This window comes from Alosa pseudoharengus, unplaced genomic scaffold (genome assembly GCF_046254945.1).
Source record: "Alosa pseudoharengus isolate Yale_2024_CS ecotype anadromous, Long Island Sound unplaced genomic scaffold, YU_APseudo_1.1 YU_APseudo_1.1_scf_21, whole genome shotgun sequence".
Lineage (NCBI taxonomy): Eukaryota > Metazoa > Chordata > Actinopteri > Clupeiformes > Clupeidae > Alosa > Alosa pseudoharengus.
In genome coordinates, this window is record NW_027468674.1 from 21,266,763 (window position 1) to 21,289,955 (window position 23,193).

The 23,193-nt window shown below is 43.3% G+C and overlaps 2 protein-coding genes across 3 annotated transcripts in view; one reads left to right on the forward strand and one right to left on the reverse strand.

Annotated features, from left to right (window-relative positions):
- Positions 1-517: 517 nt before the first annotated feature.
- On the reverse strand, positions 518-18,320 carry slc68a1a (solute carrier family 68 member 1a). Of its 2 annotated transcripts, none has more exons than XM_076298144.1 (9): positions 18,189-18,320; positions 15,326-15,654; positions 14,695-14,774; positions 13,180-13,635; positions 12,370-12,490; positions 10,511-10,607; positions 9,930-10,101; positions 3,484-3,677; positions 518-2,629 (listed from the first exon to the last, which is right to left on the reverse strand). In XM_076298144.1, exons 2-9 carry the CDS (start codon positions 15,488-15,490, stop codon positions 2,379-2,381), a joined length of 1,536 nt encoding a protein of 511 aa, XP_076154259.1. In that variant the 5' UTR covers positions 15,491-15,654; positions 18,189-18,320; the 3' UTR covers positions 518-2,378. The 2 variants fall into 2 exon arrangements, with proteins under 2 accessions (XP_076154259.1, XP_076154260.1); XM_076298145.1 differs by lacking the exon at positions 18,189-18,320 and adding an exon at positions 17,000-17,331.
- A 2,117-nt stretch (positions 18,321-20,437) lies between these two features.
- The window catches only part of sema4gb (sema domain, immunoglobulin domain (Ig), transmembrane domain (TM) and short cytoplasmic domain, (semaphorin) 4Gb), a 31,742-nt gene continuing 28,986 nt past the window's right edge, over positions 20,438-23,193 (forward strand). The window contains exon 1 of the mRNA XM_076298938.1: positions 20,438-20,526. The gene's annotated coding sequence lies outside the window, so the exon portion shown is untranslated. The remainder of the gene's footprint in view (positions 20,527-23,193) is intronic.

The following is a 23,193-nucleotide window of genomic DNA, read 5'->3' on the forward strand; positions in this document are numbered from 1 at the left end:
GTCTTTCATATCACTACGCAAGGACTGGAACTTCATTCAAACGTGAAAGCAGACTGTTGATCAGCTGTGTTCTAAAGAATGTTTGATTCAAGTTCAGCAGTGTGTGTTGTTGTGAACTATTTGTTTCTCAGCAAATGCCACGATGAACGGTAACAAATGGGCTAGGTTATGTAGGCTAAAGTGATATCGTGGGGAGTTTATTATTTCGTTTTGGCAAGTAGCCGTATAATAAGCGGGATAATGTATAGAAATAAGAAATAAGTCCCTTCAGGGCAGAACAAGACCCCTCCGCTGCGCGTCGGGGTCCGGTTCGCCCTGTCGGGACTTATTTTCACAGTAATGACCGGCGTTCTATACATTATCCCTTACATATCTATGGTCATGTTCAATGAGGAGCTAATCGTCAACAGGACAGCGAAGTGATGTGGGGAGCTAGGCTACTAGTAGCATGCAAAATAATGTTTGTCCAGTTGAGGACGGCTGCTGGTGACATAGAAAGAGACGGTTGATAACTAGGTAGGAAAGAGTTATGTAATTTTCTTTATTTAGTGAAAAAATGTTTCACAATGCCAGATGCCACCAGGAATAGTTATGGGGGGGGGGCAACAAATCCACTTATCAACGCCACAACAGTGATTGATCACAGGCTACTTCACAAGGCAGTCTCCTGACACTGAGACCCGACTGTGTTGAGTAATCTGAATTTCCTGAGTCACTTCCAAATTTGAGCCAGTAGGTGGCGATGATTACTTTCCCTCCCTATAGCTTACCTTTATCAACTAATATAAATTAGAATGGAATAAATTAGGAGGCAGAATTGTCTTCACCAATTTCATACCAGATAAAGTAAATCACTACAACAAACTTAATTACCATTGAATTGAATTGGGTGCCGAGTTGACAGCAGCTTCTCCTTACACGCCCCCTTTAAAGGAACCGTATGTAAGAAATGTATTTCAATTCATCATAAAATAGCCCTGATATGTCACTAGACATTAAGAAATCATGTTCATTTCAAATACTTATATCACTGACAACAGTAGTCCGGTCAGGATATTGTCATTTAAAAAGTGAAGTTGCAGCCCTCAACTGATGTTGATGTTGTGTTTTGTCATGTCATGTCGTGTTTTGGCCTGATGCGCCACCCTCCAACTGCTAATCACAAAGTCAGTAGTGTTTCGGCATCCTGGGTTGGCAACCTTGAGTCAGGGGGGAGGGGGAGGGGATACACCGTTCTACATTAATTTGAAAGTGATTGCAATACCGGTTTTGGCCACAATCTTACATATGGTTCCTTTAACCATAAATTGCACATGCTCCAAAAACCAATTTCTCAACTGGGAGATTCTCCCTTCATGTGTACAAATTGAAAACACTGGACCAAACTGATATAAAAAATATATGTGTAACCAAGTCTACACACAATATATACAAAATGTTTTTGTTTCTTTCTTTATGGGAAAGAAGTTGGAAACACACATTGTACTTTTACTGGAATGTCTGATTTTTAGTTTTAGTTAACATTGTGCTGCTCAACTCAATATAAAAACAACAAGACATCCGAGTTAGCAGAGCTCTTGGCCACATACTGTATAAAATCCAAACTCTGGACATCCAGACTGGGGTGTTTAACAAGCTCATTCAATGTAAAAATACCACTATGATATTTGCTACATTGAGTCATGCAATTGAATATGGGTAAAACCTGGAATGCTTTCTTTTTTCACAGAACAAGTTAATATGCAGAGAGGGTAGAAAATCAAAAAGAAGAATACAGAAAGTGTTTCCTTTGGAGGACAAAATACAAACATAGACACTTGTTTGCATTTTTGGCAGATAAAACAAGCTTGGCTGCAGCGAGCAACAATCCACCAGAGGGATTTAAGCATTCCATTTTCCTTGGGCAAAGGTGGACAGAGCCCAAGTCACCGTACAAAGTTGAGGGTGCTTTTTGTCCATTGGTTATAGTGGTCCCCTCACATGATTTGTTTTCCCTCCCTCATTGTATTTGGTCACAATTTCAGTTTATAAATATAACAACAATAACAACACAAATTTTTCTTTGTAGCACAAAAATAAAAGGCAAGGCACTCCAAGGAGTGAGCCCCAGATTGGCAAGAACTTCGTCCTTCCCACAGGGTGTTCTCAAAGCTCTAAAGTCTCTTTGTCAGGCAGAAGGTGAAAATGTCTTTTTGGCGGCAAGAGATTGCATGAATGAAAATGTGCTTGGCACATATCTGTGTCACTTTGCATGAGTGTGTGTGTGTGTATGTGGTGTTAGTGCACATGAATCTATCCGCTTTTCACATGTTCTTCAGTCAGCTTGGTTGACCATTTTCTTGTCCCTTGGTTGACCATGAGAGCCCATTCCCACTCCATCAGATGGCCTTGACATCCAGGGGGGGGCCCTGCTGGACGTCCTGCCTCTGGGCCTTAATGCCCTGCAGGCGGCGCCCATGTAGAGTGAAGCGGGACCAGGCTAGCAGCTGCAGCAGGGCACATGTGATGGGCACGAACACCAGCAAGTAGAAGCAACCCTGCCGCAGGGGCATGGAGGCCGTCGCCGGACCCGAGACAACCGTGACTGCCACCGCATCACTCAGAGGGTCCCGCTCAAATATGTCATAGCCTGAGGAAGAAGGGAATGTGAGAGAGGGAGGGAGGGAGAGAGGGAGAGAGAGAGAGGAAGAGAGAGAGAAAGGTGAAAGTACAATTACAAATGCTGTATGAATAAATGTGCTAAATAAATATGTTCGTGTGCCATTTTTATTAACTTGAAATGAGCAGTCAGACATATTTGTGCATTTCTATAAAGCCATCATAAATCACCTCATCCACCACTGTCTGGGAGCTACCAAAAGGAAATTAGAAAGGGTCATCACCAAAGCCTCTGACATAATTGGTTGTGACGTCCCTCCAGTCTACACTGTACTCTGAGCGCACCATAACCCGTGCTACCAAAATAATTAAAGACCCCTCACATTCAAACCTCCACTTGTTTCAGCTGCTTCCCTCTAGAAGATGCTACAGGTCCATACTAACTGAAATCACACATTTCAAAAATAGCTTCTTTCCTTCAGCAACCAGACTCCTGAACACCAACATTGATCTGAACTATTTATTTATTTATTTATGTATGGTTGTTTTTCTGTTTCGGTTTTCTGTTTCTTTTCCTTTTTATTGGACTGAGCTACCTGTTTCTGTAACAATAATTACCACCAACATTGTTGTGTGGTATCCGTATCTGTAAGTACATCTGTATCTGAATTTATATTTCCAGTTATGTACAGCTGTTGGCTGAACATCATAGTTAAATTATCCACCGTGTTCAGCTGTGTTTAACAAAAACAGAGTATTACCCTCTGCATAGCAACTGCTATAACCTAGGAAACACACAGCTCAGGTGACCGGACTCATTGGGTGCTACGCTCTAGAATCTTTGATTCACACTCACATAAAATGTACCCCGCTGTGTACACTCACCTGTGTAGACACACAGTAGCCACGTGCCAATTAGAGGTGCAAATGTCTGTCCAGGCTTGGTCACCAGGGCGACCATGCCGAAGAGCAGGGCAGATGCCGCCTGCTGACGCCGGTTCAACACGTAGTCCTCATCCACCAGGTCACTGATGACCAGGTTGAGCAGTTTGCAGGTTCCCTCAGTGAACACTCGGTTACTGACAGGGAGAGAAAGCAAGGGAGAGGTTTGACAGAAAGCAGTCAGCACCTAAATAAGTGTGTACTCACAAATAAGTGTACAAATAAGGGTGTACATGCCATCCGTACCGTACCAGAGTACATTTGAGCCCTGGTTCGTTTGACCAGAGTGAGTGATTCCTCCGTACCGTACCCGGGCATGGTACACTTGAGGAGATGGACTCGGGCACGGTACGGTCATGGTACAGAGTCTTTAGTCTATGGCACAAACAAAAACCCCACCCTACCACCTTGACTAACAAATTTTCTGCGGGAAACCCTGAGTAGAAAGTGTGGGCACCACATTGAATTAAATTCAACTTTATTGTCATTGTGCAGTATACAAGTACAAAGATGAACGAAGCACAGTTTGCGTCTAACCAGAAGTGCAAAAAAGCAGAAAACTGCAATGTGATATACAAAGTAGTTTACAGTAATATAAATTAAATATAAATATGTGCAGTGTATTGGCAGTAACCTTAAATTACCTTAAAAAGCAGAATATAAATATGGCTATGTAGTATGAACAACATGTACAGATATGTGCAGTGTAGTACCAGTAACATTATAAGAGTAGTAATAATAATATAGATATATGCAGTGTATATTATAAGAAAAACGGATATTTAGTATGAACCGTATAGACAGATACAGTGGTGTGAAAGTGTTTGCCCCCTTCCTGAATTCTTATTTTTTTACATGTTTGTCACACCTAAATGTTTTCAGATCAAACAAATTTAAATATAAGGCAAAGATAACACAAGTAAACCCAAAATGCCGTTATTAAATGAAGATTAAATATAAAGATTTTTATTATAGAAACTAACATGGCCCTGTGTGAAACTGGTGTGGTTTATCACACCTCAGTTCAATTTCTCTAGCCACACCCAGGCCTGATTACTGCCACATCTATTTTCAATCAAGATTAGTTTGTTGGTTGTCACCGGGATGCAGAACTAGAGTTCAGTAGGGTGACAGCCGCAGGGAAGAAGCTTCCTCTAAACCTGCTCGTTTGGGTGCGGAGAGACCTGTAACGCCTCCCGGAGGGAAGCGGGGTGAACAGTCTGTGGTTGAAGTTGGGGTCTTTGATGATGCGGCTCACCTTACGCAAGCATAGCTTGCCCTGGATGGCCTCAATGGAGGGGAGTGAGGAACCGGTTATGCGTTGGGCAGCCAGAATGGGTAGCTAGCTTTAGACTTCCTGAAGTCCAAAATTAGCTCTTTGTTCTTCTTGGTGTTGAGAGTCAGGTTAGGCTACGATGTTAGGTGCTGGACCTCCTTCCTGTAGGCCGTCTCATCGTTGTTGCTGATGAGACCAATCACTGTAGTGACGTCAGCAAACTTGACAATGGAGTTAGAGCCATGTACAGGTTTGCAGTCATAGGTGAAGAGGGAGTAAAGGAGAGGGCTCAGCACACATCCCTGTGGTATGCTGGTGTTCAGGGTGACGGTTGAGGAGGTGTGGTTATCTAACCTAGCAGACTGAGGTTTGTTGCTTACGAAGTCCAAAATCCAGTTACAGAGGAAGGTATCGATGCCCAGTTCACAGAGTTTGGTGAGTTTGGAGGGGATGATGGTGTTGAATGCAGAACTGAAGTCCATGAACTGAGTGCCGTAGAGATAGCATCTTCCGTGCTCCTGTTCTGAGGGTAGGTGAATGGGAAGGGGTCCAGTGAGGGTGGTAAGCAGGTCTTGAGGTGGGCCAGGACCAGCATCTTGAAGCCATTAAGGCTTGTTGCAGTGGAGTGTTTTGGCACCGGCACAATGTAGTTGGTTTTAAGGGCCATGACACACCAAGCCAACGGCTGACCGTCGGCAGAAAAGCAGTCGGACTGATCAGTAGGCTCCTGTCTCCCCGGGTCGGTCAAAAAAGTGCCTCGGAACACACAGAAGCGACACCGGCGGCGTTCTGCTTGTCCGCACGAGGCTATACGTTTCCATAACAGCAAGCGGCGCTAAAAGATTCAGAGCCGAAAATATTAATCATGAAAGGATTCGTCAATGGAACCAGTCCAGTTTTGGACTTTTCTGATTAGGCAATAAGAAAATATAAATAAAAAAAATATATTGTGTACTATTTTATAGTCATTGCTTGTGCGTGATGCCAATGAAACACTCTTTCGGACACAGAATAAATTATTTATTTTCACCCGTAAACAGATCTACTAGTTATGTTCGCTAGCTAGGTAGCAACTAAGGACTTTGGTTAAACTTGTATATTGTTGCATACTTACCTGAAATAACATACATTCAGCAACTTTGTGGTAGTCTACTAGCAAAAATATGTTAGGATAGTTTATCAAAATGGGTTCATAGCTTACATCGCTGAATGTAGGGCTAATGGTCATACTAATCCGAGGTAATGTTTAGTCAAGGGCTAGCACTCCACCAATCAGATTGGTCATTGCCGACGACGGCTCCTCCGACTGACGACGGCACGGGACACACCAAACAGACTCGAGTCCCCGACCTCGCCCGACGACATCCGACGGCTGTCGGGCTTGGTGTGTCCTGGCCTTAAAGCATGCGAGGACAGCTGCCTGGGCTAGTGACAGATTAAATATGTCAGTCGAAGCCTCAGTCAGCTGCACTGCACAGGACCCGACGCGTCCAGGTATACCTACAGGACCAGCAGCCTTACGTGCATTAGTCCTGCTCAGTGCGACACACACATTGATGGTGGAGAGTGAGGGGCTGGAGATCACAGCCTTGAAGGCCACCTCCTTGGTGTCCCTATCAAAGTAGCCATAGAAGTGGTTCAGCTCATCAGGCAAGGAGGTGTCCTGACGGGGGGCTGGTGATGGATGCCTTGCCACATGCGTCAAGGGTCAGAGTTGTTCTTGAAATGATCCTCAATCCTTAGCTTGTGGTTGTGCTTGGCCTTTTTGATGCCCCTTTTCAGGTTAGCCCTGGATGAGCTTTTGGCTTGAGCATCACCTGATCTGAATGCAATGTCTCGTGCCTTCATCGTCTGACCTCACTGTTCATTCATCTATCTATAAATTGCAGGAACGTCTGTCTGTCTCTGTGTGTGTGTGTGTGTGTGTTGTTCAAATATCTCTCGAACCAATGGTTCAAATGATTTCAAACGTGGCCGGTGTCTTGCTACGGGCACGAGTAAGTTCCAAGTTTGCCGTTGTTTGGATAAGAAAAGCAAAAGATGCCCCAGTCGTGGCACGACGGCGACCCTGGTTCGATTCCCGCCCCGTGGTTCTTTCCGGATCCCACCCCCGACTCTCTCTCCCACTTGCTTCCAGTCATTCTCCACTGTCCTGTCTCATTAAAGGCATAAAAAAAACAAAAATAAGTACGGAGCCCCCCTGGGGACAGGGTGGGCAATATTTTTAGACTGCACTTTTGCGTTCCCACGCAATACTTTTTGCGTTCCCTCGCAATACTTTTGCGTTCCCTTACAATAGTTTTTGCGTTCCCTCGCAATACTTTTGCGTTCCCACGCAATACTTTTGCGTTCCCTCACAACAGTTTTTGCGTTCCCTCGCAATAGTTTGGAGTGGGCTATTGCAGGGCTCTGTATTCCCAGTCTCACAGGTCCGTTGGTTCGCACATCATGGATAACCTCAACTTGATTAAGTTTTACTTTAACATGGGGCTCACATACAAAAATATGCTGGAGGCTTTGGCGGTGAGACACAATGTGGTTATGTGCTTGAAGACTCTGAAGCGTATTTTAAAGAAAAACGGTCTGTTTCGGCGGAGATATGATGCACTAGAACAGCGGTTCCCAAACTTTTTTTCCCGCGGACCACCTTCTACATCCTGACTCGGCTCGCGTACCCCCACCATCCAACACATAAAAAAGTAACACATTCTATTGACGCATTCCAGGCATCGTGTTTAATCAGCCGCCCTACATGATAACAAAATCAAAATGTGCAACTGGTCTATGAGCTCTCACGCTAAAAAAAAAAAAACAGTGTGGAGAACCACATTAGAATGGTTAGATAGCATCTCACTGCAGACCACGCACTGTGGCTTTGGGCAGTCTGTCTCCCAATCCACGTGAAGCCTAGGGCTATATGCCTCACAGGCTTGGAATTTCACCATTCTGGGGACAAGGCCACTTGGCCTTCAGTTGGGCATATTTAGTGGGGGGCACAAAGGCCACATGTCAGGGCACCAAGGCCAAAGTTAACTATACAGTAGTAGGCTATAAAAATGATCAAAGTTGTATTTAGCCTATTCACTGCAGTAGACCTGCATCACTGTATGAAACATTACAAAAACATGAAACATGACATATTACAAATAACTGTAAATCATCTGATCATCTAATAAAAACAGATATCTAGGCTATAAAATGTATTTTATATTTGGCCTGCTATGAAATCATGTATTGAACAATTGAAATGTAGCACAGCTCAGCTTTAAGAACCTCAAATAGCCTAGAAGATGCCGTGTGCTTTATCCGGGGCCAGCCTGGACCAGTAGCCTAGCCAAGCCTATGACAGCGCGCCTCTTACGTGAATGGGATCTGCGTACAGAGCCCCCAACATACCAGAGGAAGAAAAAGGTTTTCTTAACACCAAAACTATTGCGAGGGAACGCAAAAACTATTGCGAGGGAACGCAAAAACTATTGTGAGGGAACGCAAAAGTATTGCGAGGGAACACAAAAAGTATTGCGTGGGAACACAAAAAGTGCGGTCTAAAAATATTGCCCACCCTGTCCCCAGGGGGACTCCGTAGAAAAGCAAAAGATATTGGTAAAAATATTGGTAAAAGGAGCACACATTGGTTTTCTCCACTCTACTGTTTCCACTCCCCTTCATACACTGTAGGCTTGCATATCTGTCGAACCGTTAGTCCAATTGATTTCGTATCAGGTTTTGGTAAAAGAAGCGTTGGCTTTCTCCGCTCTACCGTAGCCACCCCCTCTCACGCACAGCGCAGGACCAGAGGCAGAGAGTGTAAGCGGAGTTTTGGCAGCACTGAATCATGGGTTAAGACGCAAGATGTTTGGATGATTATCATCTGACCTCAACAATAATAACTTCCTGTATGCAGTTTGCTTGCATACAATGATTCCGCGGATTTTGCAACAACACGCCAACAAACACGGGTAAGTAGTGGCTATTCAAATTCAAAAAGCAATAGGCTAATGGTCCCGAATTTAACAACGTTTCAGAAGACGTGCCACACACCTAGACAACGAGTGGCAGAGAGAGCAACGTCACGTATGCTCCCAAAGACTGTTTTTGAGTCATATTGAGTCATATTTCTACAACATGGTTTGTCTTCTATATCGTACATGCCTGTCTTCTACATGCCTAAATTCTACTGCACATTAATAATTATAGGTTAATATATTATAATGTAATATTCAGTATTCATTATTGAATACTTAGCTGGAATAATGTTTTTCCCTATCGTCCTATTTTTAAAGCAGGCATACTGCTTCTGATTAGGGAAAGTCGTAATCAGTTTGAGGGTGGTGACATTGTTAATGTTGGAGTTGATACAGTCCAGAACGGAGGAGGCATATGAATCAATGTCCGTGTGGGAGTCATGGATGGCCTTGGAGTTGCGAAGACTCTCCAGTCAGTGTTTTCAAAACGCTGCTGAAGTACCAGAGTAAGCTCCCACTGGCCTCACTTTGACCGTCCTAACTGTTGGTTTCACACGTTTGATGAGTGCTGAATGTCCTAGGTGGGTGAGGGGGGCGGCTTTGTATGCATCAGCCATGTTTGTGTAGACAAGGTCTAAAATCGTTTCTCCTCTTGTGAGGTATGATACATTTGGATACATTTGGGCAGTACAGTATTTTCAATTTCAGTGGTTAAAGTCACCCACAACAATGTAGGCTGCCTTGGGATGCAGAGTAATAACACACAATATAAGAGCACACAACAGTAAGAGGTGTTGATGTCGTCTAAATGTTTTAGTATTAACAACCTCTTGATATGCAACCATTGTCATAACTTCCCCCTTTTCAAGTTCCATTTCTTATGGAATCTACAGATGAGGAAGTGAGCTAAATTAATGAAAATGACTGATAAGGTTACTACTCTGCAGTAGTAAGTGCCTGTTGTAAAATGTCATTCTGAACTCTACTGCCAAAACCAACATTCCACACATGACATGAGGCTCAGATGAAGGTAGGTGTGTATTTGTGTGTGTTTAATTGAGTGTGACTGTGTGTGTGTGGGGGGTTAATTGAATGTGACAATGTGTGAGTTTCTTAGTTTGTTTAAGTGAATATGATCGGTCACTTACCTGGCGATGAAGATGCACAGCAGGTAGATTTGGTCTGCCCCAGCCAGCAGCATGGCCACACTGAGGCCAAGCTTAAGCAGGAAGAGCCAGCGGATCACCTGGTACACACCAAAACGCTGGCACAGGGTCAGGAAGTAGAGGTTGTTCAGGTGGGGGGCGATGTATGACACACCTGAGGAGAGGACAGTGGCAGGTTCACGCTCACGGTCGTGGATCGACAGAGCATTTCATTGTTTGCTCAATTTTAGAGTCAGGAGTAAACATCGACATCAACAAACAAGGACAAGTTTCTCCATGATGTAAATGCCACAGGGCACGAATAAATGGTCCCATTGTGTTTAAAAGAAAGCAGGACTAAGCCAGGAGACAATGCAAAGTTACACAATGTGGAAGTGATCACTGAAAGTGTTGACAGGTCTCGCACATTTCACATTAGCAAAAATATTCATTGGCTGATTCAATGTAGCCAAATCATTTCCATTCATCTGCTACACAATGTAGCGAACACATCTTTTGCTTCAGATCAGTGGGGTTGGCGGAGATTCTCTGGATGGAGGGGAGGCCATCAGCTGAACTCTTACCCAGTAAAAAGGAGCCTGTGGAGGCAGAGATCCGGTCCGACAACAGGTGCTCCAGAAAGAGGGGGAAGAAGTTGCTGTTAAAGTGGCAGTGAAATACCTGCCAAAACACACAAACAAATAAAAATAATGATGTAAGCATCTATTAGGAACAGAACACTAACAAGTATCTATCAGGAAAGGGGAATGGCATCTGTATTAGGGTGCGGTTCAGGCCGCAAATTTCTGTCCAAACCCTGCCCGCGTCCGTAGGAGTTGCGTCCGAACCCGATAGACATTTTCATTTTTATGTCCGAACCTGACCCCGACGCAGATGATGCCTCAGTTATTCCCATGCTGGTGATTAAACGTTCACATGGATAGCCTGTCTTTCTTTAGCCCATTAAACGGAACAAACAACAAATGGAATTCTTGTCTACAGAATCAGATGAGCGTGCACACACACAGGTCACATGCAGCGCACATTAACAAGAGGCCCAAGCAAGTAGAATTCTAGTCTTACATAAACAAATCTCCCTGTACATAGACCGCTGCACGAACAAAATTAAATAAATTCTCCATGACCCATATCACCCCAGTCACTCTCTGTTTAGGTGGAGAAACTCGGATCGTGTGCTGAGACATCCTAGACCAGAGAGCATAAGGGCAAATACAACGCGTTTTCACAATAGCTTCTACCCAGCAGCCACCAGACTGCTGGCTGATGACATTGTATCTGGTTTAAAATACCCTGTCCTACCTCAGACGTGAGAGTAGCCTAATTACATTGAGTGGATCGGAAGGCTTGCATCTCACTGTTTTCAGCTACGAGTGGAAATAACTTTTTGCATAGTGCATTAGAATATGTAGATACACATCGGGGTGTTTTCTGTCATTGGTTAAAATAAATGTTAAAAAATCTTTTTTGGATCCTAGAAGAGATAAGTGTCTCACAATGTTAGTCATTTCTATGATTTTGGTAAGCACTACATGGACTTTAAGCAAACAAGGACATCTCCAGATAGTATAGTATAGTATAGTATATATAGTATAGTAGTATAGTATAGTATAAGTATAGTATATATACTCTTTTGATCCCGTGAGGGAAATTTGGTCTCTGCATTTAACCCAATCCATGAATTAGTGAAACACACACAGCACACAGTGTACACACAGTGAGGTGAAGCACACACTAATCCCGGCGCAGTGACACACTAATCAACAGCGGCGCTCGGGGAGCAGTGAGGGGTTAGGTGCCTTGCTCAAGGGCACTTCAGCCGTGGCCCACTGGTCGGGGCTCGAACCGGCAACCCTCCGGTTACAAGTCCAGAGTGCTAACCAGTAGGCCACGGCTGCCCAATGTAAAAGATGTAAAAGCTTTTCCAATGGGTTGCATAGCGTACTCAAATGTCAGTAAAAAAAAAAAAAGCCTACATAAACTTACTTTCATAGCCTAGGTAAATTAGCAACACCAGGTTGAGAGATGCAAGTAAGCAGATCATTAACGTTATCCTTCTATTTATTGACATCAAAACTGCAAGGGAAATCTCTGGTGTCAGCAGAAGTGTGGCATCTGGCTCAATATTCTCAAAATTACAAGGTCGCCCAAAGTTTTGTGGGGATTGGTTGAATTTGCATTAATTGTTGCAATCGCAACATCGCAAATTTCTGGAGGGACTGAATATCCAACAGAAACATTCCATTCTGTTTTTAACAGAGGGCTATTGCATTTGTGTTGTCAAGGTCAGGACCAATAAAACCGTGCCTGTGACAGCATGTGTGATTGTGTGTGTGTGTGTGGTGTGTGTGTGTGTGTGAGAAAGAGAAAGATGTGTGTGTGGGGGAATCACAGCTTGTCATTATGTCATAACCATTTATGATACCTGGACAAGGTTCATGGAGGTGAACCACATGAAGTTCCTGTGCCTGGAGAGCTGCCTCAGGTACTCCCCTAGAGTCACAGGTCTCTCCTGGGGAACCATGGGACCCTGGCCAATCACCAGCCTACCAACATGGAGAAAAGAGGAGGAAAGAAGTGAGGAGAGGGAGAGGAAAAACAAGGAAAGCCGACGAGTTTCACAGAGGAATGGGCACAGAGGAGCACGCAGAGTCTGGGAAAAGTGTGTAATCTGAGAATGTTCTCATTTCAGTGGTCACCCTGTTCACTAGACACCTAAAGTGGCTGGGTGAGTGAGTGTCTCAGTCTAGTCGGCTTACGTTTCAACAACAAAACAAATCCCCAAATGGAAACAATACGAGTTTCTGATTCTCCGATTTCACATCTATTACACACCCACAGTCACTCTGGAAAAGAAACACTGGAAGTCAACAAAGACTGACGGAACAAGCACTTTTGGTGGATAATGTGGATCGGTTTTGTTTTGCTGCCAAAAATTGAATCCATAAACGTAGCCTTGCCTGGGGAAAGCTATACTCCATAAGCTACAGTACTGAGCACCACCAACACGCGAGCTGTGTGGTAAACTATATACAAAACACAATGTTACAGTTCAGGGACAAGCAGTTCTGCAGTCAAACACTGATACATTTTGGTCACATTGGGAAAAACAAGTGTCATCTTTTTCTTATAGACTGAAATCAAATCACTCTTGCAGTCAAAAACTGATACATTTTGATCACACTGAGAAAAAACAAGTGTCATTTTTTTTATGTTATAGGGTGAAACAACTCACTCTTTGAGCACCTGTCCCTCATCTTGGCCCTTCCGCAGCCCAACCTCCGCCTGGAATCGGACCCTCAGCAGGCGCGAGACAGTGGCGAAGCCCAACACGGAGACAGCGGCCAGGCTCATGCAGAAGAGCCGGAAGGCCCCAAAGTCCTCCTTGTCCCAGAAGCAGTAGGACAGGAAGACGGACAGCGAGCCCAGGGCGCTGAACAGCGAGCTGTGGAAGTTGAGGAGAGCGCGCGCCTGCGCCGACACGGCCAGGTCGGCCAGCAGCGCATTGTGGTTGAGGTCCACCACCGTCAGGAAGCCGTCGTACAGGCACAGGCACAGCAGGAACTGGAGCGAGGGGCGCGCCCAAGCCACCCAGAAGGCCAGGAAGGAGAGGGCGAAGAGTGGCCCGCTGCGCGAGAGCGCCCGCAAGCGCTGCAGCACCACCTCCGGGCCGGAGATCTGAGGACCAGACCTGAGCAGAGCAAGGGGAAGAGAGAGAGGGGGAAGAGAAAGAGAGAGAGAGAGAGAGAGAGAGAGAGAGAGAGAGAGAGAGAAGAGAAGAGAAGAGAAGAGGAGAGGAGAAGAAAAGCAAAGAGAGAGAGAGAGAGAGAGAGAGAGAGGGAGAGGAAGAGAGAGAGAGAGAGAGAGAGAGAGAGAAGAGGAGAGGAGAGGAGAGAGAGAGAGAGAGATAGAATGAATGTGTCGTCGCTTGCCCCAACTCATCCGAGTGTACTTCCTCTCCTAACACTTCTAACAATCCAACACAGCTAACATACACTTATCATGAACCTCCTCCTTCTTCAACCACTTTCTCCTTTGACTACACTTTGAGTAGTAGGCTATTTAAAGCTTCTGCACTCTGAACCTCTGGTTTGTTGGTGTTTGTTGGATGGAGTTGTTCGAGTTTGACATGTCCAAAAGTCAGTCTAGTCAATTACTGTCTGGGCAGTATGAACCTAGCAGTTAGTTTACTGAGCATTCTAAATACGGCAACCAACAATTGCCAAGAATGTTGGGGTTCGTCTTGGCAGCATGCAAACCTTGAGAAGTAGAGACGCAGAAGAGAGTAGTTTCTTAAGGTGATGATACATGGGGCAACTTTTTGAGTAATGTTGCTGGGCAACCACATAACTTGTTCCAATGAGTTCTAATTGGACAATCATCACAATTCGCCTACTTATGATTTAAGTTCTCCAGAAATGAAATGGTTGCCTGCTCAGTATCAAAGGGAAGTTGCCTTAAGCATCATCAGCTTGAGAGCTAGTGAAATAGTCTATTTAGTCTATAGAGTATTTTCTAATGTCAAAAACCTGAACTTTAAAGACTACTACTACAAGACTACTAACCCCCAAACATTAAGGATAAGGTTGCAAGGGATAACATCCTGGCTCACCCCAAGCGAACTTCTTCTAGTCACAAAGATGTACGCAGGCTTTGTTGGTTTAACCCTATAGGCTTGCTTGAGAGTGAAAACCCAACTTTTTAAGTAACTGAGAGCTAACTGAAAAGTAAGAAAGAGGAAGCAGCTTACTGTGTGGATGCAAGGAAGGAGCGATCACTCAGCCATCCGAAGAGAGGGTCATTCAGGCTGTTCCATATCAGAAACACTGTCTGATGAGGGAAGGGAAGAAAACTCTAAATTCAAGATTCAAGATACATTTATTGTTACACCTCGTTATACGTGTATAAGGAGAATAAAAATCTTGTGTTTCTCCTCCTCTTGCAGCAATCAATAAATAAATAATTAATTAAGAGTATTACTCAGAGATACGACAGCTAAAGAATCTCTACAAAACTGAAGAGAGACATATCTACAATTTCATTTCATGTGTGAACGAAATACATTTACAATCACTTCTTTATCGGTAGCCTTTGTGCTAAGATATTTACAGAATAGGTGGGGCACGTATTATATCAAGTACAAAAGTGTCCCTTTGTAATCAAAACCTTAGTGGTAGTGTTTCCACCCTGCACTACCAGTTCAGTTAGAGGAACACAATAAAAGGCTAAGTGTGTCATACATCATATGAGTGCCAGTGGCAGACAAAACCAGATGGACATCAAGTTTGTACTGTGTAAGTGTTATTATTGTGTTTTATGAGTGTTTGTCTGTCATACAGGGTATTGTCTGTTTGATTCGACCTACAGAAGAATACTCTCACCTCTCCCACCCAAAAGGACAGCTTATCTATCTTGTAGACGGACACAAATGTCTCCACGTAGTAGAGGAGGAAAACGTTGTGTAGGATAGAGACGAAGAGGGACAGCGAGCCGTACAGCAGCGCCGTTGACAACCCCAGGCACCAGCCCCAAGGTCTTCTTCCCATCCTCTTCCTCCTCCTTCTCTCGCCGCCCTGTCTGTTGTTTTCCTCCTCGCTCTCCTCCTTCTCCTCTTCTCTGGGCTCTCTATCACTCGCTTACTCGAACGTCGAGACTTGATCATCCCACAGGCGGAGCAGTCGGGCTGTGGGGGTCAGCCCCACTCCCAGTCCTGACACACATACACACACACACAGAGGGGGGGGGGGCAGACAGATAGAGAGAAGGCAATAAACCTTTTAAAAACATTTTAAAACTACTTCTTCCAGCGCTATGATTCCGAGATGACTCCCAGCACAAAAAAGCACGAATGAAAAAGCTTTTCACTGCGTCACTCATTTGCTGAACATACAGGGGCCCACAAATAACATCAGCCCAAAACTTAACAACTGCCAGTCTCTGTCTCAACAAGTCTCAAGATGAGAACTGAGGGGGATGGAAAACATTAAACAGTTCCCCTCTCTTTCTCTCTCTCACTCACTCACTCACAGAGTGAGAGAGAGAGAGAGAGAGAGAGAGAGAGAGACTCTCTCGCTCTTCCTCACTTTCTCTCACACACGGGTGTGACTGTCAGATGGCCACTGGTGTCTGTTTCTGACATCAGGGTGTTGCTGTGTTTTCCAGGAGTGTGCTTCTGGCAGGGCCGTGTCCATCTGAGGCTCCGGCAACACTCTACACAATGATGAGGACTCCTCCGAGGAAATCAGAGTTTAAGGTTCCCATGGAGACAGATTAGCCCCTCTTCAGTTCCAACAAAACAACCACGACCATCCTCTCCTGCCAAGAGCCGGCTGAATGATGGGTGTAATAACATACGGCTCTTCACTGAAATTACTGTCTCAGCACGCACACACTGAAGAGGAAATATCATAAAAGTACCTTATTTCTTTGCCAAAGCCGGTACAAAATATTATCAAGAGACATACAGTTTGCCTTACACCAACTGGTAAAAATCTATGAGAACAACTGACAATGATGATAAAAAAAACAGACAAAGCAGTGCAGCACTACACTGATGTCATCACTAAATCTTTGCTGTGCCTCTAGGACTATGAGTCTAGTTTCTCATTCTCTTGTCTTCTAGCCACACCTGCACGATTTAATGTGATGTGAGGGTCCAAAAGGGGGTAGTCATGATACAAATTTGGTTCGCACAAGACCGAACATGTTCAGACTTCAACTAAATACAGTGCAGCACAAAGCCTTTGGTTTGACAATATTACCATGACGTAGGCCTATCTCCCTAGGCCTAGCAGATCAACTTTGACTAACTTGCAGTACTGTACAGTATACCATACATATTAAGAAAAACACACCCGATTTAGTCTACACAATCTCATGGGAACTGTCACACAGCCATTATCAAGTACAACTACTACACTTCGGGAGCGGTGCCAGCTCTCCGGCGCGCTCCACACTACCTGGCCTGTTCCCATCAGATGGGTGGCGAAGCAAATCCGCTCTTTTCTCCTTTCCACCTGTATCGCGTTGCGCGGGCACACTGATTCCCATCTCACCTCGGCTGTTGGGAACAGGTGGCTGTGTTCCCTCCACGCCAGACCACAGAAATGCCCCAGTATCAAGGGAATGCCCAGAGGTGATGACACCGTGTTCTCCGATCCGAGGTAAGATTACAACAAAACAAAGACTCTGTGTCCTGGCAAAGGTCTAACGTAGGCCACCCCGCACGTACCTTCACGATCAAGTGCTGAGCACATATTGGATCACGGGTTTGCCTCTGCGTAAGCAACGATCTTTTACAGTGTACTTACAATAAACAATGCAAAATTCACCAAACATCACTACAACACTACAACACTACATACAACTGCAGGAGAAATCATAATAGATAGAAAATATAATTGTACTGCAATTTTTTTGTATGGCAAAAAAATCCATAATCAGTTTGATCAAAACTCATTACGCAACATAGTGCCTTACACTGGATATTCCAATAAATAAACAACATGCGGACCTACGTGGCATTATAAGATGGACATTAAAAGCCATGAATGTATGTCTAAAATAATGTCAAAGCTACTCCATCAAAAAAGTCTGGCTGTGGTGCATCAGACATGAGTTTCAAATAAAATCTTAATGTGAACTAACTTCAGAGACCTTTCAGCATACAGGTCAGCATACAGGTCATGTCAGCCCTTCTGTGACAATTATTTCCAGGCTTAACGTCAATGTTAACAGAGCCTACTCTGATGTTAACCAAGCAACAGATTGTTCCACTTAAGCCTCAGGAAGCCTGATACCGTGTAACGTTAACGTTAATTAGTCTTCTTAAAGTCAAACGTTATGCCTCGATAACTAGCTGTCCGGCTAGCGATATTGTGTGCGATTCACCAAATATGGTTGATCGATTAGCAGCTATGTCTCTAACGTTAATTGCTTTCCTTCATTTAATTTATACTAACGCCCTCGTCTAAAGTTAAAAGAAATACATCAACCATATAACGATCAACCCCACAAAGTGTGTTGGGAAATTGTGACCAAGATGGCTAGCTATAATCGCTAAGAAGAAGACGTGTAAGTTTTCGTAAGCCATTCAAACAATGTATGACCACCAGCTGACGTTAATGTTAGCTAGCTAGCAGCAAACCAACTAGCTAGCTGGCTAACGTTACCGGTAAACTTTATCGACTTCAAGTAGTAACTCTAACTCTTTTTGTTAACTAATTATTTCAACAATGCGCTTACCATCACCGGTAGGTGTTGACACTGACGATTCCCAGATCTAAAATCCCTCAGTTGGCTTGTTGCTTCTTCCAAGCTATGCGCGTCTGTCGTACTACGATGCCAGACTAGACAGAGACAAGGCAAGGCGTGGGGAACTAGATCTAGCTTACAAGCTTGCTTGCTTGCCTAGTGCCTACGTCATTATCAGACACTCAACGCTATCGTACCACAAACGCACGCTGGCCATGGTGAAAAAAATGTTTGACTGTTATGGTGTTATAATAACCTAGAACATTCCCAGATCAATGCTACTTACTTTCGTGTAGTGACAGGTATTTTTATAGACCAAGGAGCAGCAACATACGCTATGAGTTGTTCCTGTATTGAACTAACGTTATAGCCAAGTAGGCCAAATGGGGGTTTCCTTTTGGCCTAATAGAAACATGTAATAATGATAATAGAAGCCCACAGTTAGGTTTAGTTTAACCTACATTTGGCCCATATTAACATGTGCCAGCAGGCCTGTCCCAACAAGCTCCTGACATTTCAGTAGGCAATGAAGCAAATATCCATTGAGGAAAATTCTTCTTATAACCCAGATGTTTCATGGATGACCGACAGGGGAACATTAGCAAATAACTGAATAAAAACATTCTTTATACATCTGTCATTACAGAATGACTATGACTAGCCTACCCTGGAATGGAACCCTTGAGTTCCATTGTTTACTTGATACACAAACACACTTTTGTCCTATTTTATTGAGTGTAGGCTTACTCTAGCTTCCTTCTTTTTTTCCTTGTTTGCAGACAGATCTGGTCACACCAAGACAACAAGCCAAGGGATGTGGTTGTCCATGTTACTCAGGTCTCATAGCATCTCAATTGTTCCATTTTGCTGACTAAAAACAGCTATGACTTATAACATTAAGATACCGTGAACTCTTTCTTTCATTCAATATGATCAGTGAATGCAAGAATATAAGAGGCTTGTCAATTTGCTAGGTCAGATATAATCCTTACATATACCTAAATTTATCAGTTTAAGATTGGGCTTAAACAAAAAAACGATAGACCCAAATCTTTGTGGTTACTGCTGAATACAGAAATTGTAATTGTGTAGGCCTATTCATCGCTCCAACAAATCTGCCACCATAGTTTACTGCATTTGGCTCTGTCCATTTATTTTACTGTCTATCCCCCATCTCTCTCTTCCACGTTCTTCTTGTCACAAGACAAAGTCTTAGGCATATAATAAGTTTTATACACACATCAAATTTTGAACCATGTTTCTAGTTAAGCGGGTCAAGTAAAATTACACCCTGGAACAATAATAGTAAAAAAAAGAAGAAACCAATGAATAACAAGTGCATTGCATGCACTGTAATAATAATAATAATGCTAAAAAGAAGAAGAAGAAGAAGAAGAAGAAGAAGAAGAAGAAGATAACAGTAAAACCCAATACCCTAATACCCAAGATCTTGGAGTAAACAGACCTGTAAGAGGAAATTTAACCTCAAAAGATCACCAGATGAATGACCCACTCATGAGGAGGTGTTTGGTATTCGGCCAGCAGGTGGCACTCCGAACAAATATTATTATTAATATTTACATTGATTCCCCTTGGCTATCCAGATGTCTCATCGACCTCTTTTGCAAGTGACCCCTTAGAATATTAAAAACCTAACAGTCGTTTAAAATGTAATGATATAATGTGATAGAAAATATCAGAAGCCGGACATAGGACTATTAAATTCCCCGTTTCAGGTATTTTAGATGTTTGTCCAGTGGTAATTGTGAGACCGTAGGCCTATTATTTATTTATTTTCATTAGGCTATTGATTGAATTGGCATTGTTGTTTATTATTGCTGTTCTTAATAATCAATATAATTAAATTGCTGTTACTGTTATTGTAGTCTTAGGCTTACCAACTTTTAAAAAATTGTTTACTGTTAAATTTAAGTATTGTTGTTATTTGTATGTCGCTTTGGACAAAAGCGTCTGCTAAATACCATACCAACCATAACCATAACCAGTGTCTGAGAAAATGGCAAAACACACACACACACACACACACACACACACACACATATATAAAACGTTTTATAGTTTATTGTAGTTCACTTTATTGCAAAAGACAACAGCGCGCGGGAAAGAGATTCATATTAATAAGTTGGGGGCGTGGCTGCAACACCTGGGACGGTCCACCATTCGACTACAATAGCATGTGCATGCGGTACCCCAGATACCCCAGCAGCGCATCAGGAGCTGGCGTGTAGGCTACGTCGTTTTAACCGCGAATAATTCTGCGTAAATGCATACTGAGAGGTTTTCTTCACATACATCACCAGAAGCAGCGGTAAGCACTGCGCATTGTTTACTTTATGTTCTTCTAATTAGCCTAATCGCGTTGTGAAATAATTACAGTTCTGAATGTTTATCAGGCTGCAGTGTATCGTAGGCTACTGTATCTTGACCATAGGCAGAAAGCGACACTGCATTTGACAGGTCCCGTTGGATAAAACATGCTGAGGGTGACTTGAAATCTGCCACTGGACTGTCCTTTAAAATGCCGCAGTGTTCTATCGATAAGTCTAAAAGCCAGTTAAGGCTCTTTAAATTTGTTGTTGAAGTTTCACTCATATAACAACCTTATCACAGAATGGTATCCTGCCCAAATACCATACAAGGACGCTTTGTTCAAAAGTAAGTCACTTGCTAGGATCAAGGACTCTTCTTGATATTCCATTATTGTCTGAAATCCTTTAAGATGTACAATTCTGCATAATATAGAAGTCAGTAGCCTAATCTGCCGCGTTTAAATATGCGTCCAGACCACAGAGCCAAGCTAATATGCTTTATTAGCCTACGAAATATTCAGATATCATTGACTATTGAAATTCAACTCGCTACTGCAGTGCTGTTCAAGTAGATAAGCTACCCATGCCGGTGAAGACGCTTTGTGCAGAAACGCACGGTTTTTGTGCCTGATTTCCCTGCCTGTAGACTAGGCTACTCTGAGTGTTTTTGTTTGCTCTTCTCAAATGGGTTCACACTCACTGTATCCCGTATCTTTTTCTGTGTACAGCCGAGCACTCCGCCGCTGCAGGTGCACACGTGTCAGCATCTCCGGAGAACATTGTTATGCGTTGACAGAAGTTGACATGTCAACCGGATTGAAAAGGCCTAGGGATAGGAGAAAGTGACTGGAAATTACCAGCCATTAGTATTCTCTGATGATATTGCATCATCTGACAGCCTGTCCTTCATAGCAGTGTGCCATTGAACTGTCAGGCTATAGACAATATGCAGGGTTATCTCAGAAAAGACTCTTATAGATTCTATAGAGCTTCCTCAATACTTCTGGTAATAAAGTCAGCCTATTCCATACACCTTTTTGCAAGTTTCTACATTAAAGTTTAAAAACATTATGTGGTATGTCACTAAATGTAAATGCAAACTTTCATCAAGGTCAAGGTGTGCTGTCCCTCCATTGAATAAGGCATACATGACATTAACCAGGGATGTAGTGGAGGCTAAGCGCAAGTTTCAGAAGTAGAGTTTAGCCACTTCTTATTAGAGTTTATCCACCTCTCAAAAGAGTTTATTCACCAATTGCAACTTTTAACATTAAAAAATCACACTGTATTATCCACATTCACAATATGTACACTCATCAACACTCTAAGAATAATTTAATACCTTTGGTTGGACCTGAATGCCTTTTTAAATATCCGATACCGCATGGCGCAGTCCACCTTACCGTGATCACAGAATTCGTTTACCCACCTCTTTTTAACCACTACACCTCTGACATTAACTGATGAGATTGTACTCTTTGAGAGTTTGAGATTTTGTATAGCCAGGCCTGGCGATGCAGGAGAATCCATCTTTACGGTTTGAAGAAAAACAGCTTTGGATCAGGAAATGTCTCAACACGCTGTGGCCATTTAGTTACTGGCTGGTGGAGCATATATTATACCAAAGTCCATGACCTGAGAGACTTGGGGAGCTGAAGCCCCAACTAAATTGATCTACTGTCCTTAATGTCCCCTAACATGCACAATGATTAAAATACAAATGGGAACTTTATACCATTTTTTTTTTCATTTGGCCAAATGACAGATGCAACCAGAAGTTCCCAGAACTGCTTCATTAAGGTGTGATGATAAATAGCTTGAGGTACTTTAACCCTGAGATGCTATGAGGGAGGGCTGAACTCCCTGACTCTGATGCATATGAAAACATGTTTCAAGGTTGCTGTTGGCAGAAAGGGCAGAGAGAGAGAGAGAGAGAGAGAGAGAGAGGGAAAGAGAGAGTGGTGGACAGATTGCAGATGTAGCCGGATAGAAGAGAGCCCCAGTCACGGTCCCCTTGTTTGAATATCACAGATCAATGCTCCAGGACTTTGCCTCTGGACACCACATGACTGCTAGACAAAATTAGGAAAGAACTTCTGGGTTGGAATGGCATTGCAATACACACCAGGACATTTTATTTTGTGGTTTTCTGGTTAAGATAACAACAATCAATGAGCTAGTTTTGACAATCTGTTGTAGACCCGTGAAAGACCTACTACGTCTTGCTGTTCCTATCTTCCCTGCCTAGTCTTTTTACTGTTGTGATGCAGCCTGTCTCTCTAGTCAGTGACCTGCAGTTGTTATGGCATTCAGCAGAGTGATAGTTGCAGCGGACGTAGTTGCATGCTGTGTATTGTGATGCTAGTGCTAGACATAATACACACAGTGGATAGCCACACAGTTGAATATCTCTCTTCAGTACTTCTGGCATGTAGCATCATGGAGACATCTTGGTCAAATGCTGTACAAGCATAGAAGTGAATAGTTTATTTTTAGGATACATAGGAATGACACTGGGCAGGAAAAAAACACGAAAACCATAATAATTGGATTTAGGACCTCTGTTTGCTTTCAAACTGGTGTGGTGTTAGTGGATGTCTTGGACTTGCTCCCCAATTTCATGCTTTTCACCTCAATATAGCCGAGACTAACAGCCGCGACAGTCA

Coding starts and splice junctions, on each gene's coding strand:
- slc68a1a (XM_076298144.1), bottom strand. CDS start 15,490: ATGGGAAGAAGACCTTGGGGCTGGTGCCTGGGGTTGTCAACGGCGCTG. Junction 13,636..14,694: donor TCCTTCCTTGCATCCACACA/GTAAGCTGCTTC, acceptor TGCTCTGCTCAG/GTCTGGTCCTCAGATCTCCG. Junction 10,608..12,369: donor CCTCCATGAACCTTGTCCAG/GTATCATAAATG, acceptor GTGTTTTGGCAG/GTATTTCACTGCCACTTTAA.